At 34.3% G+C, this 16,958-nt stretch overlaps 1 protein-coding gene across 2 annotated transcripts in view; it reads left to right on the forward strand.

Moving 5' to 3' along the window:
• USP34 (ubiquitin specific peptidase 34) overlaps positions 1-16,958 on the forward strand; it is a 243,433-nt gene that overhangs the window by 139,017 nt on the left and 87,458 nt on the right. For both annotated transcript variants that reach the window (XM_087436699.1, XM_087436700.1), the window contains 8 exons: positions 1,919-2,045; positions 2,140-2,287; positions 4,172-4,272; positions 4,476-4,685; positions 8,583-8,708; positions 9,926-10,048; positions 10,188-10,271; positions 10,989-11,075. In XM_087436699.1, coding sequence (XP_087292825.1) covers positions 1,919-2,045; positions 2,140-2,287; positions 4,172-4,272; positions 4,476-4,685; positions 8,583-8,708; positions 9,926-10,048; positions 10,188-10,271; positions 10,989-11,075 — 1,006 coding nt within the window. The remainder of the gene's footprint in view (positions 1-1,918; positions 2,046-2,139; positions 2,288-4,171; positions 4,273-4,475; positions 4,686-8,582; positions 8,709-9,925; positions 10,049-10,187; positions 10,272-10,988; positions 11,076-16,958) is intronic.

Genomic DNA, 16,958 nt, shown 5'->3' on the forward strand with positions numbered 1-16,958 from the left:
AAATCAATAAAATTAATACATATTTTAAAATTCAGATATTACACTAAGATAAGACTATAGAAAATGAAAATCATTATAATCTATCTCTTCCTATCAGAGATAGTTACTGTGAATGATACGATATATATTCTTTCAAAATTTTCTCTATGCTGTAGTGTCTACAAACAACAAACCAAAAAGGGCTCATTGGTTCAAACCCTGAGTCTTCACACAAAATTAGCAGTGCTTTTAAAAATAAACACTTACTTTTAAAGTCCTTAAAAATAAATTGTTTTCTAGGATTCAGTGATGCTTTTTATAAGTTTAATGAATTTCAGTTCAAAAATCCCTTCTCAGATGTACAAATTTTTTTCTAACTCGTGAAAAAATTGATTTTAGTATACTTGATAGGAATCTTTGTATTTGTTCATGTTTTACTCTAAAAGTTAATGTTGGTGTTAATTTATATAAATACTTATTTTGTGGGTGGCAAGTAAAGAAACTAGGAAACAGATAGAATTGAATATTCAAAAAACGAGGGCTAGTTTAAAAAATTTATCTAGATATTTTCAGGCAAATTCTTGTGCAGTATTGTACAATTTCAGATGCTTAATGTGCATAGTACTACTACTCATTTAAAATTGCCTAACATTTATAGAATGAAAATATAAACTAATTATTGTATGTTTGTATATTCTTTATATTAAAAGAATAAACAAAAATGTCTTTTTAAAAGAGTTTTCTTTTTTAAAAGAGATAAATTATAATCTTAAACAGTGATTCTCAACCAGAAATGATTTTGTTTCCCAGGGGACATTAGGAAATGTCTGGAGACTTTTCCTAGTTGTGAGGAAGATTAGCCCTGATCTAACATCTGTTGCCAGTCCTCCTCTTTTTGCTGAGGAGGATTGGCCTTGGGCTAACATCTGTGCCCATATTCCTCTACTTTATACGGGACGCCGCCACAGCGTGGCTTGACAAGTGGTGCGTCAGTCTTGCGCCCGGAATCTGAACCCACGAACCCCGGGCCGCCGAAGCGGAGCATGCAAACTTAGTGCCAGCAGGCCAGCCCCTAGAGACATTTTTAATTATCACAGCTTGAAGGAGAAGGGGGTGCTATTGTCATATAGTGGATAGAGATCAAGGCTATTGCTAAACATCCTACAGTGCACAAGCCAAGCCCCCCTCCCCATAACAAAGAATTATCGGGCCCAAAAAGATTAAAATTACTCTTTTTCTCATAGAAGATGCACAGTGGATCACTTCTAGGAAATAAAGTCCATTTATTCCCTTACTTGCCCTCCTTCCAGAATTGCTGCTTAGTTTTAGACATTGATTTTTCTTAACTAAATTCAGGTACCCTGGATCCTGTCTTCAACAGCTGAAAATTAGTTAGAAAACGGACAGATATTTAGTGTCATGCTAGATGCCTATCTCCTTTGAAGTGTTAGTCTTTGTAATTTATGTTATAATTTTAGCAATCATGGAATCGGCTCTCGAATTTTTTTAGGCTCTCGAATACATTTACAGGAATACAGTTCTCTCTCTGAAAAATGTTTCCTAATACTTTTTTTTCCTCTTCTGAATGTAGGAACGACAGCTTGCCATTTCACTTACCGGATTAGTTTGTTTCTTTGAATTCCTCCTGCCTCTACTTCTCCCTCTCCCCCTTTAAAAGCAATAATAATAATCTTCTTAATGGTTTTTTTTTCCCTCAGTAATTTTTCTTGGAAACTATGTTTTTAGGAGCTCTTAGCTGTATTTATGCATTTAAGTTTGATTCAATATGATGAATCTACACTTAGTGCTGTAAAGTAAACTGGAATGTGCTAGAACCTTTTGTGAGCTTTTTGATTTTGCAAAATATTAAAAAATTCTGTAACATTAAAATGGTTTAAAATGATATTCTTCCTATGTGTGGTTTTTTTGTGTGTTTTAGGTTTGCATATCATCTCAGACAGTGGCAAATTGAAGGCACTGGTATTAGTAGTCATTTGAAAGCACTGAGTGACAAACAGTCCCTGCCGCTAAGGGTTGTATGCCAGCCAGCTGGACTTCCTGACAAGGTAGTTACGTAGGTTTAATTTCCAAATTGGTAATATTTCCAAGTTCAAATATCTATTTTTTGTATTTTTAAATCGGTTGCATCTCATATTTCAGATGACTATTGAAATGTATCCTAGTGACCAGGTAGCAGATCTTAGGGCTGAAGTAACTCATTGGTATGAAAATTTACAGAAAGAACAAATAAATCAACAAGCTCAGCTTCAGGAGTTTGGTCAAAGCAGCCGAAAGGGAGAGTTTCCTGGTAAGTCCAATAGTTCAAATTTTCATATTTTCTAGATTCTCTTATGTATCAACTTCAAACATGACTTCTTTGAAGACTGCCAACCATGTTCATCGCTCCCCTTCACCCTCTCCTACCCTTGGTATGGTGCTATTGATTCTTAGGCAGGAGTTAAGAGTTGCTTCACATGTTATTTGCAAAAGTTTTTTCTCATTTTTCTCAAAAAAATTCTGCTTTTGGAGATTATTTGATAAGCAATGTGGGAATTATTAATAAGTTCAAATTTCCATATATTACTTAGTACCCAATTTTACCCAATAAATTTTTTTTGCCATTTTGATAAATTTCATTTTAGGTTTTTTTCCAGAGCAAATGAAGATAATACACCTTTAAATCCCACCTGTTAATCTCCCATTCCCTCCAGAAAAGTATCATATTGAGAAATTTTTCATGTGGGCCTGAAAGATATATTTAATTCCTCCCTTACTGTTACCAGTAGTGCGTTTTTAGTATCTTTCCATAGTATGTAAAGTATGAGTTAATCAGAGGAACAACCGTGAAAGCTGTTACTTTTTACTTACAATTTAAAGGTCTGAAATTATAACAGGTTAAATATATATTTAGGGAAAAACAAAGATCTTAAAGTTTTAAAAGCTTCTTTTTAGGACTTTTAACCTGCCTGTATGTGGAGTGATAATTCTTTGGCATCTTTTAGTAAGGGGCCAGTGATTTTACTACAGCATGCATAAGATGAAACCATATATATCTTCTAAAGTATCAGACCTGTAATTAAATTTTGTTCTTGAATAATTAATAAATATTCTTGGTATAAAAGAATAGATATTGAAAAGTCTCCCTCATACCTCCATCTCTAAACTACCCATTTCTCTTCTTCTGAGGCAAATATTGTCACTGGTTTCTTACATATTCTTCAAGAGAAACCAAGGTATAATGTAAGAATATTTATATATATACACATATATAGACACACCCATATATATACACACACACACTCTTAAAACACAAGTAGTAGCATTCCATTTATACTCTTCTACCTTTTGCTTGTAGTATTTAACGTTATCTTAGAGAACAGTTCATGTTAGTACATATAGAAAGTTACTTAGTTCTTTTTAAGATGTGCATAATATAGTGGTACCATGATTTACTTTACCTGTTCTCTATTAATGGACATTTGGGTCGTTCCCATTCTTTTCCTATTGTAGACAGTGCTACAGAGAATATCCTTATACACATACTATCTAATACCTGTTGGCTACATACCTAGTTAGGGAATTTTCAGGTCAAAAGGTATCTGCTTTTATTACATTGAAATGTATTTTACATAAAGAATAAAATATGAAATGAGTAATAACAAAATGAAAACCACCCATGTACCTACCATCCACATTAAGAACTAGAACATTATTAGAAGCTGCTTGTGTATCTCTTTCCACTTCACCTTAACACTATCTTGATTTTTAGTTTATTATTCTTTTGGTGTTCTTTATAGTTTTGCCTCTGGTATTTATATACTTAAACAATTTATTTAGTTTTGTGAAACAGATAAGCAAGTGCAAACTTTATGAATTAAGAAAAAGGAGAGTACAGCCACGCTTAGATAAAGGATGACAGAAGAAAACAAACTAAAGATGGTGTACTTCTTCACCTTCTCTCAAGATTTATAAAACCTTATCTGAGAATATCAATGGGAAAGGTCTCAAGTATAGATCTCAGCACAGTCAAAACATATCTCAGTACTGTAATGTTGACAAGATGCTGGAATATCCAGTATTAATGTCCAGTGGAATTAATTGCTATAACCATGTATTCATGTCATCAAATAAGTTAACTCTTATAAAAATGTTCACTTACATTTTCTGCTGTACATTTTCTGCTGTTTTTAAGGAGGCCTTATGGGACCTGTCAGGATGATTTCATCTGGACATGAGTTAACAACAGATTATGATGAAAAAGCTCTCCACGAGCTTGGTTTTAAGGATATGCAGGTACACATAAATGTGGTTTGAATTTTAATTATTTATTGACTGTTATAGTCAATAGTTGAATAGTTGAAGGTATAGTTCAAAAACAGTTCTTATTGCTTTTGTTATATTAAAATTGTAAGTGAAGTTATCTTATAATTAAGAGATTTGTTTAACCAAAAACTTGATATATCTAATTATGTGCCCCCCTGCTCCTGTTTTTCTAGATGGTATTTGTATCTTTGGGTGCACCAAGGAGAGAACGGAAAGGGGAAGGTGTTCAGCTGCCAGCATCTTGCCTGCCACCCCCTCAGAAGGACAACATTCCGATGCTTTTGCTTTTACAAGAACCTCATTTAACTACTCTTTTTGATTTATTAGAGATGCTTGCATCATTTAAACCGCCCTCAGGAAAAGTGGCAGTGGAAGACAGTGAGGTGACTATATCATTTCATTTTCACAAAGTCTTATTTTGTCTTTCTCTTGAGTGGAAAATAATTTTCTCAGTAATCTCTTAAGAGCAGTAAAACCTAGGAACCCATTTATTCATTCATTAGCTATTTAAGTGCCTAATATGATCCAGGCATACTGTTTTAAGTATTGTTTTACAAGGATTAAAATAGCAGAGTTTCAGCCTTCTTCAAATCTAGTGGGGAACACGAATAATTGACATGTCTAACAGATAAATAGTTTCAAGTAACAACTAACAGGTAGTTTCAGATAGAAATAGCTACTAAGACTGAAACATGACATACCATTATTAGGGGGTGGTGATAGAGACCCATTTATATATTATTTGGTCAGGAAAGGTTTTTCTGAGGGAGACCATATATAATCTGAGCTAGAAGGATGAAAAGGAGCCAACTAAATGAAGAGAAGGAGGAATGATCTGGGTAGAATAATCTGATTCCTGAAGCTCTTGATATAAGAAGGAGTTAGGCAGATCTAGGAATTGTTAGAGAGCTAGTGAGTAGAATGTGGAGTGGTGAGAGAGTGGAATGAGAGAAATGAGATTGGAAAGATAAGCAGAGCCAAACTGGCCATTGCAAGCTGTTTCCGTTTTACTCAAAGTAAAGTGGACAGCTTTAAAGTATTTTAAGCACAGGAGGAGACACGTTCTGATTTTTGTTTTAAAGATAATAGATTTGTTTGGCAGGAACAGCAAAAGCAGTAAGGAACCTAATGCACTAGTCCAGGGAAGAGTTGACTATGCCCTGGCATAGAATGGTGGCAGTGGAAGTAAATTAAGTGGACAGCAGGTGAAAACAACATAACTTGGTGATGGTTTGGATTAGGAGTGGGGATAGACTTGGGTTCAGGAAGAAGGAAAGCGGAGATGGCATCCAAGTTTTTGGCTTGAGCAACTGGATGAGTTCCTTTTGAGATGAAGAAGAATGAATGCCTGTGGGACATCAAGTGGGGATGTCAAGTAAGCAGTTGGATATGAGTTTGGAACTCAGAGAAGAGGTTTGGTCTGGAAGAAGAAAGTTTGTGTGGGTTATCACTATAAACATGGTATTTAAAGTCGAGTGTGTGTATGAGAACACCTAAAGGAATCATTTTCAGTCCACTGTTTTTTTTAATGTCTTTATTTTTTTAATGTTTTTTTTAATGGTTTATCCTAAGATGTTGTTCATTGTTATACCTAATTCAGTGAATTATTATTTTGAGATTGAGTGGCAGATAAAATAGTGGTGCTTGGATAAAGGCTTTCTTTATTTTAGGCTACTGTTATGTTCTTTCTTTCCGAAGAATGTTAACTGATTTCTTTCCATGTTTCCAAAATATATTTGATCATGGATGCAGTGGTAGCTGCTATTGAGTCCTCTGTTCCCCTGGTTTCTCTTGTGGTGGCACATTCTTAAATTCCTAAGAAATCTCCCTTTTGTTCAAGCAGAATAATCAATAATAGATGCCCATTAGCCTCCATTTCTTCCCCTTTTTTACTTTATGCCACAAATACTTAATGACTTTTTACTTTATATCATCACTGTATTGGCATTTTAAGAGTGAAAAATAGTTATAAGAATTCCCCAGTTTTCTGGAGGGCTAGTGTTCTATGCAGTGTGTTATGGAAAGATGCGGGAGGGAACAAAAATTTGGGGAAGGTTTTTGGAAAAGGAGCATTGTTTAAATTGGATCTAGCTGCTGATGAGAGTAAAGAGAAACATTAAAGATTCACAGAGGGGCCGGCCCCGTGGCTTAGTGGTTAAGTGCGTGTGCTCTGCTATTGGCGGCCTGGGTTCGGATCCCAGGCGCGCACCGACGCTCCACTTGTCCAGCCATGCTGAGGCGGCCTCCCACATACTACAACCAGAAGGATGTGCAACTATGACATACAACTATCTACTAGGGCTTTGGGGAGAAAAACGGGCAAAAAAGGAGGAGGTTGGCAATAGACGTTAGCTCAGGGCTGGTCTTTCTCAGCAAAAAGAGGAGAATTGGCTTGGGTATTAGCTCAGGGCTGATCTTCCTCACAAAAAAAAAGATTCACAGAAAAATGAATGGCGTGTTGGAAAACTGGTAGTACAAGTATAGTGTAATTGAAATATAAGGACAGAAAGGGAGATTGTAAACTATGTCGCAAAGGATCGTATGAGATTTTTATTCATTGTAAAATGCATTGCCATCATCATGGAAAGTTTTAAAAGAACAAAATGAGATCTTTTCTGGGCTTTTAGAAACAAAATTTAGGTGTTAGTGTGGAGGATGTATTAGAGAAAACAAAGACCAGAGGTAGGAGGACCAGTTAATAGGCCATTGTCATAGTCCACATGAGGCCTAAACCAGAGGAGAAGCATTCATTTTTTTAGGAGATACTTTATTGAACTTTGTTGCAAGTATGCCATTGTTGATGTGGGGTTTCTTTGTCATACAAGACTGATTCGGCCTTGAAGACGGTTACAAAAAAAGTAAAACTAAAGGTCTTCACTTTGTATGACCGTATTGTAGGGCCTTTCAGTCATATCGTAGAACATAGTCATGTACACTTGGGAAATTTTATGACCTTCAAAACGTTTTTTTGCACAGAGTTCAGTCTTACTCTTTTTTTTTTTTTTTTTTAAACTGGGTGTTTACAGAGGAATAAATTCTATTTTCCTGAAGAACTCTCAGTGCCATTTCCCCAGCTAAACCAAAAATATTATTTGGGTTGCTTCTCTTTCTTCATCAGGGTTGTGAAAAGCAAAGTTCACCTTGAAACTCCACCTCCAAAATTTCCTTGCCTTCGAAGTATTAGCTTTATACCATTATACAAAAGGACTAAAGTAATTTTTATGGATGTATAGAAGATTCCTTTGGCATCTCTTCAACTGTATTATACCAAAACATAATTATGACAGCAGCAGTAGTAGAATAATATGCAAATTCATATTCTGTGGAAAATTCCAAAACTATAAATTTTAGCTTTTGCTATTTGTTTACCTCTTGAGGTTATGCTTTAATTAAAAAAAAGGAAACATTGGGGCCGGCCCGGTGGCGCAAGCGGTTAAGTGCGTGCACTCTGCTGCGGCGGCCGGGGGTTCGCCGGTTCGGATCCCGGGTGCGCACGGACGCACCGCTTGGCAAGCCAAGCTGTGGTGGTGTCCCATATAAAGTGGAGGAAGATGGGCACGGATGTTAGCCCAGGGCCAGTCTTCCTCAGCAAAAAAAGAGGAGGATTGGCAGATGTTAGCTCAGGGCTGATCTCACAAAAAAAAAAAAAGAAAAAAAAAGGAAACATCTATTTCTTACATACTTTCTGAAACGTTCTTTAACTTACTGTTATCTCAGCACCTTACAGAGTTCAGATTTAACAAAGATAATGGAAAAAAGTAGATTATTTAAAATTGTTTGCTTTTCTCTTAATCTCTGCTTGTCTGAGGCTGGAAAATAAGATATAGATTAGCAAAATAAGAGAAACAGGTATATTCTTTTCCCAAATGTAAGGTCAAGGATTTAATTCACTAAGTCTATGTCATCTCTATAATAGTGACCTGCAAAGAGTACAAAGATGATAGTCTTCTTGAAATTTGCTTGAATGGCTTTATAAAACAGATTTTTTCAGTTCTATTTGAAAAGTTTCCTGAGGAAAGTGGCCACACTTGCAGGTCACTTTTTTTCCAGAAAAGTGTTCAGTAATAACAAGTTGAAAAACCACTACTTTGACATAATTGTTAATTTATTGAATAAATGTATTCACCATGTAATAGATGCTTTATTTCTTACTTTTAAAGTAAGACTAAAAAGTATTATCAAATTTGATAAGTAATGATTTTGTGTAAAAAATGTTGAACTTAAGTTTAGATTTTCTTTGTCTGATCTGTCTTGATAAGCAGTTGTTCTTATTTGTATAGAGCTTAAGATGTGAAGAACTTCATCTTCATGCAGAAAATCTCTCTAGGCGTGTATGGGAGCTACTGATGCTTCTTCCTACATGTCCTAACATGTTGATGGCATTCCAGAACATCTCAGATGAACAGGTAAGCCCACAAAATCTTTTTACTCTCCTGGAGGATGGCACAGTTTACATTCCTACTGGCACTGTATGAGATTGCTTGTTGACATATCCTCAGTAAAATTTTGCCCATTTAATAGGTAAGATGTGCCAGTTCATTTTAACTTTCCTCTATTTAATTATTAGTTAGGTTGAATAAAATAGGCTAAGTAAATACTACACGGCAAGGATGTTTTCTAAAATTAACTTGAGAAAATATGAATTTGCCTTTATATTAGTGTTTTTCTTCTTATTATATGTTCTGAATATTGTTTTGTTTTTGACAGCAAAAAGTAGTGTTTAGAGATAATACACTGTGGTTTAATGACATGCACCAATGCTGTTTTTGGATGCTTACACAAGTCAAATGATAGAATTAGGGGAAAATGAGGCAAAGACATTTAATATATATTTGTTAATTTTCCAGTAGGGTTATGATCTCACCTGTGATAAGTATTACATATCTTTGTAAAGAGATCTGTTAAAATTAGAGATTATTTTTTAAAAGCTATATAAGAAGGGGTTACTTTGTGGGGATGCCAAGAGAAGGTCTATAGGATGGATGGATAAACAATGTCCTAGTGTTATGCTAATGGTTATCTATGATTTGAGACTTTGTCATTTGATTTCAGAGAGTCCTATATCTCAAATGACTTAGAAGTGAAGAAGGTGGGCATGGAAAACAGTGGTTGATAACTCAGAGTAGCTCTAATAATAATATTGTTGTCAAAGATGCATATTAAGTGTGCATAACATAATTTCATAAATTGAGAGTAGAAATAACAATATTTTTAAATTTCTGTATTTGCATGTGTCTTTTAAATGGATAGGTATAACTTACTCATAAGTATTAAATATAGACTTTACTACGTATATATCCTTCACGCATTCAACTAGGCTGCCATGGTTTTTTTTTGTTGGGAAGATGGTAAATTGCCTCAACTGTTGTGAAAGTTAAGAAGATGTAATTTTTTCCTATGCTACTGTTTTTGTATTAATTTTAACAAAATTTAATGAATAATTGGTATTTTAAGCCTACCATTAGTACTGATTATACATGGTCTTTGCATGTTTGAATATATTTCAATGTATATGTAATTATTTGAGTTTTTATGTAGTGTCAGTTTCTTTCAAGTTTTTTGGAGGGGGAGATTCCCTTAGTAAATTGGCTCGAGAAACTTGTTTTTCTTTTTTTAATTTAAGAGTAACGATGGACTTAATTGGAAAGAACTTCTCAAAATTAAGAGTGCTCACAAGCTATTATATGCCCTGGAAATTATTGAAGCACTGGGAAAACCTAACAGAAGAATAAGGAGAGAGTCAACGGTAATTGCATTTCTGTTATTATTAATGTTTGTGTTCTCTCTGGAGCAAAATTTCAGAGTGCGTTATCTTTTAATTGTAGAATAATTTTTTCCCCTGCCACCTTCCCTTATTTTTTTTTTATTTTTTGCTATTCCCACAGGGAAGTTACAGTGATCTTTATCCAGATTCAGATGATTCAAGTGAAGATCAAGTGGAAAATAGTAAAAATTCCTGGAGTTGCAAGGTTTGATCATATGTGTTTTACAGTGTATTGGTAAAAATAATTTATCTCTAATTTTACAAAAGTAGGTACCATAATTATTAATTGGTGTTAAACTAGTTTATAATTAAAGAATAGTTTAAAAATTACATATTACTCTAAATGACAGTAATAAGCTGAGATTATTTAATGCCTTGGTGCCTCTGTTTTTAGAACTTAATATTTTTTTCCCCCATTGGAATACTGTGTTAGGACATCCCATTGTCTGGAGTTAAATGGTTAATGAAATGAAATATAGATACGTTTATAGATTTTTGCAAGAATCTTTAAAAATATTTTGAATGTAAGCTGTACATTATTACTTTTTATGGAAGTCATTTTGATTATTTAAATCAAAGAGTAATTTTCTAAATGAAAGATACAGTCCTGCGCCAAATAACAATATTTTGGTCAATGATGGACCGCATATATGGCAGTGGTCCCATAAGATTAGTACCATATAGCCTACGTGTGTTGTAGGCTATACCATCTAGGTTTATTAAGTACGCTCTATGATGTTTGTATAACGACAAAATCACCCAGTAACACGTTTCTCAGAATGTATCCCCGTTGTTAAGTGACACATGACTGTATATGCTATTTTACACACACATACACATACATCCAATGAATCAAAAAGCAGGTCTTCATTACATTATATAGCTGCTTTTCTCTTACCATTACTCTCACAATTGCTTACAGTTTGTTGCTGCTGGAGGGCTTCAGCAGTTATTAGAAATTTTTAATTCTGGAATTCTGGAGCCTAAGGAGCAGGAATCCTGGACTGTGGTAAGTGAAAGATCACTGTTTGAACCAGTTGCAATAGTTATTCCATTTTAAGCACTTCCATTTCCCATTAGCAAGTGTAACTTTTGCTGTATACTTCATTGTAGTAAAGTATGGAGTACAGTGAAAATAAATTTAAAAAAACAAGAGGGAATTTGATAAACGATGCGATAAGAGTTCTCCATGTCAACTCTGTTAAAAATTTTTGAGTGGTAAAAATCAATGACTCTGAACTATGGCTAATTCATAAACATTTTTACTTTAAGTTGATAAAGTATAAATATTATATAGTAAAGTTTGGATGCTTTTTTTAAAAAAAAAAACTTGGTTTATGTCTTCAGTTTTTTCAAAACATCCTTTTTCATTGTTTAATTTTGTTTTGACCGTATCTTCCTTTATAATAGTACTACTCACAAATGTGTTTTCCAGACCGTTTGTGACTGGTCTGCAATGAAATAAGTACAGCAATTGAGAATAAGCCTTTAGAAATTTTTATAGCAATTGGACATTGCTGCAGTATTTTTTACAGTATTTTACAAAATTATTGGTCCTCAACAAAATAAAAAATGGTACTTCACCACTGTTAACTTGAGGAAGCTCTGTTCCATAATATTAGGAAAATGAAATTGCTTGTGGAATATTAAAAAATTCATAATGATATACCAAACTGCACAATTCAGTTTTTAACTAAATGGAAAGGATGCTCCATTTCCTGACCTCCAACAAATCAGAGTAGCATTATCTAACATTCCCACTGAATACTAATTTCTTAGTACTTGTTTTTTAGAATTACTGTGGAACCTAGGAATCCTGTGTTCTTGGTTTGGTATCAAATGCTACTACATCCAAAAGGTTAATGAGAGAAAATACATTTAGAAATAGATTGCTATCTACCAAAATTTTGTTAACCTTACCACTGGTTTCAATACTTCTTTTTTCCATTTTTATTTTACTACAGATATTTTTATTTTTGGAATAGATTACCTCTACTACAACAATTAATTATTGTAGTTCTGTGTCTTATAACTCAAATGTCTATTTGTTGTGTTTTATTGTTAGTCATGTCTTTTTGTCCCATTAATCCCTCAGAATTATAAGGCGCCTTTTAGTTCTTTGGCAAAGTGGGAGTATGTAACTAAAGTCTTTAATGAGTAGTTATGTGTCTTTTATAGGAATTTTGTTTATAAACTGCTCTAAGTTTAGTTTTGAATGAAATTACAAGGAATCGTATGCCAAAGGTTTTCTCTCTGTTTACTTTAAAATTGTGGATACTTTTATGAAGTATTACTAGTAATAAAATTTTACTGCCATATGTGATACATCATAGCCTGGCAATGCCTAACATGCCAAGCATGCCTGAGACACAGATTGCTTTCAAGTCAACTGATATCCCCTGTTTATAATGCCTCTCTCTTAATATATTATAAAATACTTATAAATTCAAAATCGTTCTTGATTCTTAACTGATTTTATTTTTTTCCTTTTAAAACGAACTTAGTTGAAGTATATTTTTAAATTAAAATTTGTGAGATATAATTAACATACAATAAAATTCACCCTTTTAAAAGTACAAATCAGTGATTTTTAGTATATTCACAGAGTTGTGCAACCATTACCACTGTGTTAATTCCAGAGCAATTTCATCACCCCAAAAAGAAATTCCGTACTCATTAGCAGTCACCCCTCATTTTCCCCCAAATGCTTCAGCCCTAGGCAAAAACCAATCTAATCTCTTTTCTATCTCTATGGATTTGCCTATTATGGACATTTCATAGAAATGGAACCATATAATATATTTATATACATATATATATAGTCTTTTGTGACTGGTTTCCTTCACTTGGGATAATGTTTTCAAGGTTTATCTTTGAAAGTAATATATTATCCAGAGTCACCAAGATTGATGACTGTTTTATTTTAAGAATTTTACCATTTTAGCTCTTACATTTAGCTCTTTGGTCCATTTTCAGTTAATTTTTGTATGTGATGTGAAGTTGAGGTATACTTGTCATGCAGTAAATAATGCACTCACTTAAAAAGTGTAGTTTGGGCCAGCCCCAGTGGCCTAGTGGTTGAGTTTGGCATGGTCTGCTTCGGCGGACTGGGTTTGATTCCCAGGCGTGGGCCTGCGCCACTGGTCTGTGAGTGGCCATGCTGTGGTGGTGGCTCACATGCAGAGGGAGAAAAATTGGCAGTAGATGTTGGCTCAGGGTGAGTCTTCCTCAGAAAAAAGAAAAAGAAAAAAAAATTAAAAGTACAGTTCATGCTTTGAAGAATGTGTATACTATATAATTCTCTAAAACAGTCAAGATACAGAACATTTCTGTTACCTTAAAAGTTCTATTCTGCCCTTTTCCAATTAATTTTTCCCCCTCTCCCAACCAACCAGCCCGAGGCAACTACTGATCAGCTTTCTGTTGCTATAGATTAGATTTGCATTTTATAGAATTTCATGTAAATGGAATAATACGGGATGTACTCACTCGTGGCTTCTTTCACTCAACATGTATTTTGAGATTGATAGATGTTGCATGTATTGGTAGTTTGTTAGTTTTTATTGTTAAGTAGTAGATCCATTGTATAGGTATACTGCAGCTTGTTTATCCATTCACCTGTTGTGGACATTTGAGTTTTTAGTTTTGGGCTATTATGAATAAAGCTGACTTAAACATTCATATATAAGTCTTTTTGTATACGTATGTTTTTGTTTCTCTTGGGTAAATACCAAGTAAAGAAATTGCTGAGTAACATGGTAAGTGTAAACTGAACTTTATAAGAAGCTGTCCAACTGTTTTCCAAAGCAGTCATACTATACAACGTATATGAGTTCCGTTTGCTTCACATCCTCACCAACAGTTGGTAAGGTCAGTCTTTTTCATTTGAGCCATTCTAGTGGTTATGTAGTATTATCTTATGGTGGTTTTGCTTTGCCCTTACCTGATGACTAGTGATGTTGAGCATCTTTTCATGTGCTTATTGACCATGATTTTTTTTTTTTAATTGTAGTAAAATACACATAACATAAAATTTACCATCTTAACCATTTGTAAGTGTATAGTTCTGTCGTATTAAATATGTTCACAATAACTCCCCATTCTTCCCTACCCCCAGCGTAAGGCAACCACCATTATACTTTGTATCTCCATGATTTTGACTTCTCTAAGTACTTTCATATAATTGGAATCATACAGTAGTTATCTTTTTGTGACTGGCTTATTTCACTTAGCAAAATGCCTTCAAGCATCATCTCTGGTGTAGTGTATTGCAGAATTTCCTTCCTTTTTAAGGCTGTGAATAATATTCCATTGTATGTATATGCCACATTTTGCTTATCTGTTCATCCTTCATTGGACACTTGGGTTGCTTCCATGTTTTAGCTATTGTGAATAATGCTGCCATGGACACGGGTATACAGATATCTTTGAGACTCTCCTTTGAGTTCTTTTGGGTGTATACCCAGAATCGGAATTGCTGGGTCATATGGTAATTCTATTTTCAGCTTTTTGAGGAACTGCCATACTGTTTTCCACAATGGCTATACCATTTTACATTCTCACCAACAGTGCACAGGGTTCCAGTTTCTCCATATCTTCTCCAACACTTTTATTTTCTGGGGTTTTTTTAATTATTTTTTTTGCTGAGGAAGATTCGCTCAGAGCTAACATCCGTTGCCAATCTTCCTCTTTTTTTCTGCTTGAGGAAGATTAGCCCTGAGCTAACATCTGTGCCAATCCTCTCTTTTTTTTTTTAAATATATGTGGGTCCCTGCTGCAGCATGGCTGACAAGTGGTGTAGGTCTGTGCCCAGGATCTGAACCCATGAACCCAGGCCGCTGAAGCAGAGCACACCAAACTTAACCACTAGGACATAGGGTCAACCCCATTCTCTGGTTTTTTGATAGTAGCCATCTTAATGGGTATGAGATGGTATCTCATTGTAGTTTTTATTTGCATTTCCTTAATGATTAGTGAAGTTGAGCATCTGTTTATGTTCTCATTGGCCATTTGTATGTCTTCTTTGGAGAAATGTCTTTTCAACTCAAGTTTGGTTTTTTTTGTTGTTGAGTTTTAAAAGTTCTTTGTATGTTGTGGATATTAATCATTTATCAGATATATAGTTTGCTAATTTTCTCTCCCATTCTATAGGTTGCCTTTTTACTCTACAGATTGTCTTCTGATGCACAAAATTAGTAAATTTTCGTGAAGTCCTATTGTTTCTGTTGTTACCTGCACTTTTTTGGTGTCCTACCCAAGAAATCATTGCCAAATCCAGTGTTTTGTCCTATGTTTTCTTCCAAGAATTTTATTGTTTTAGGTCTTATATTAGGTCCTTGATTCATTTTGAGATAATTTTTGTACATGGTGTTAGATGAGGGTACAGCTTCGTTCTTTTGGATGTGGATATCCAGGTTTTTCCAGCACCATTTCTTGAAAAGACCATTCTTTCCCCCGTTAACGGTCTTGGCACGCTTGTCAAAAATCATTTGGGCGTATACGTGAGTATTTATTTCTGGGCTCTCTATTTCATTCCGTTGGTCGTATGCCTGTCTTTATGCTAGTGCCACACTGTGTTGATTACTGCAGCTTTGTAGTAAGTTTTGAAATGAGGAAGTATGAGTCTGCCAGTTTTGTTCTTTTCTTTCAAGATTGTTTTTGCTATTCAAGGTCTCTAGTGATTCTGTATGGATTTTAAGATGGGTTTTTCTGTTTCTGCAAAAAACATCATTAGGATTTTGTTAGGGTGTATACCCATTGAATCTGTAGGTCACTTTGGGTAGTATTGATATTTTAATAAGGTTAAGTTTTCCAGTTGGTGAACATGAGGTGTGTTTCCATTTATTTATGTTTTAATTTCTTTCAGCAGTGTTTTGTAGTTTTCATTGTAGAAGTCTTTCATCTCCTTGGTTAATTCCTAAGTATTTTATTCTTTGTGGTACTATTGTAAATGGAATTGTTTTTTTAATTTCCTTTTCATGTTATGCATTGTTTGTGTATATAAATGCAACTGAATTTTGTATTTTGACTTTGTATCCTGCTACTTTCCTGAATTTATTTATTAGTTTTAAGAGCCTTTTTGTGGAGTCCAAGATTATGTTATCTACAAACAGAGATAATTTTACTTCTTCCTTTCCAATTCAGATGCCTTTTATTTCTTTTTCTTGCCTAATTGTTCAGGCCAAAACTTCCATTACTGTGTTGAATAGAAGTGGTAAAACTCGGTATCCTTGCCTTTCTTCTGATCTTAGAGGAAAAGCTTTCCATCTTTCACCGTTGAGTATGATTTTCACTATGGGTTTTTAGTACATGGCTTTTATTATGTTGAGGTAGTTTCCTTATATTCCTGTTTTGTTGAGTGTTTTTATCATGAAAGGGTGTTGAATTTTGTCAAGTGCTTTTTCTGTATCAATTGAGATGATCATGTGGTCTTTTTCCTTCATTTTCTCAATGTGGAGTATTACATTGATTGATTCTCATATGTCAAACCATCCCTGCATTCCAAGAATAAATCCCCCTTGGTCATGGTGTATAATCCTTTTAATACATTGCTGAATTCTGTTTGCTAATACTTTGTTGAGGATTTTTGCATCAGTGTTCATAAGGGATATTGGTCTCTAGTTTTCTTTTTTTGTAGGCTTTGAATCAGGGTTATTATACTGGCATCATAAAATGAATTAGGAATTGTTCCTTCCTCTTCTATTTTTTGGAGAAGTTTGACAAGGATTGGTATTACTTCTTTAAATGTTTGGTAGAATTAACTAGTGAAGCTGTCAGGTCCAGGACTTTTCTTTGTTGGGAGATTTTTTATTACTGATTCAATCTCCTTACTAGTTATAGGTCTAATCAGAATGTCTCTTATTTTGTGATTGAATAGGTCTTCGTAGGTTTC

This window comes from Ceratotherium simum, chromosome 11 (genome assembly GCF_057802395.1).
Source record: "Ceratotherium simum simum isolate JZ-2026a chromosome 11, ASM5780239v1, whole genome shotgun sequence".
Lineage (NCBI taxonomy): Eukaryota > Metazoa > Chordata > Mammalia > Perissodactyla > Rhinocerotidae > Ceratotherium > Ceratotherium simum.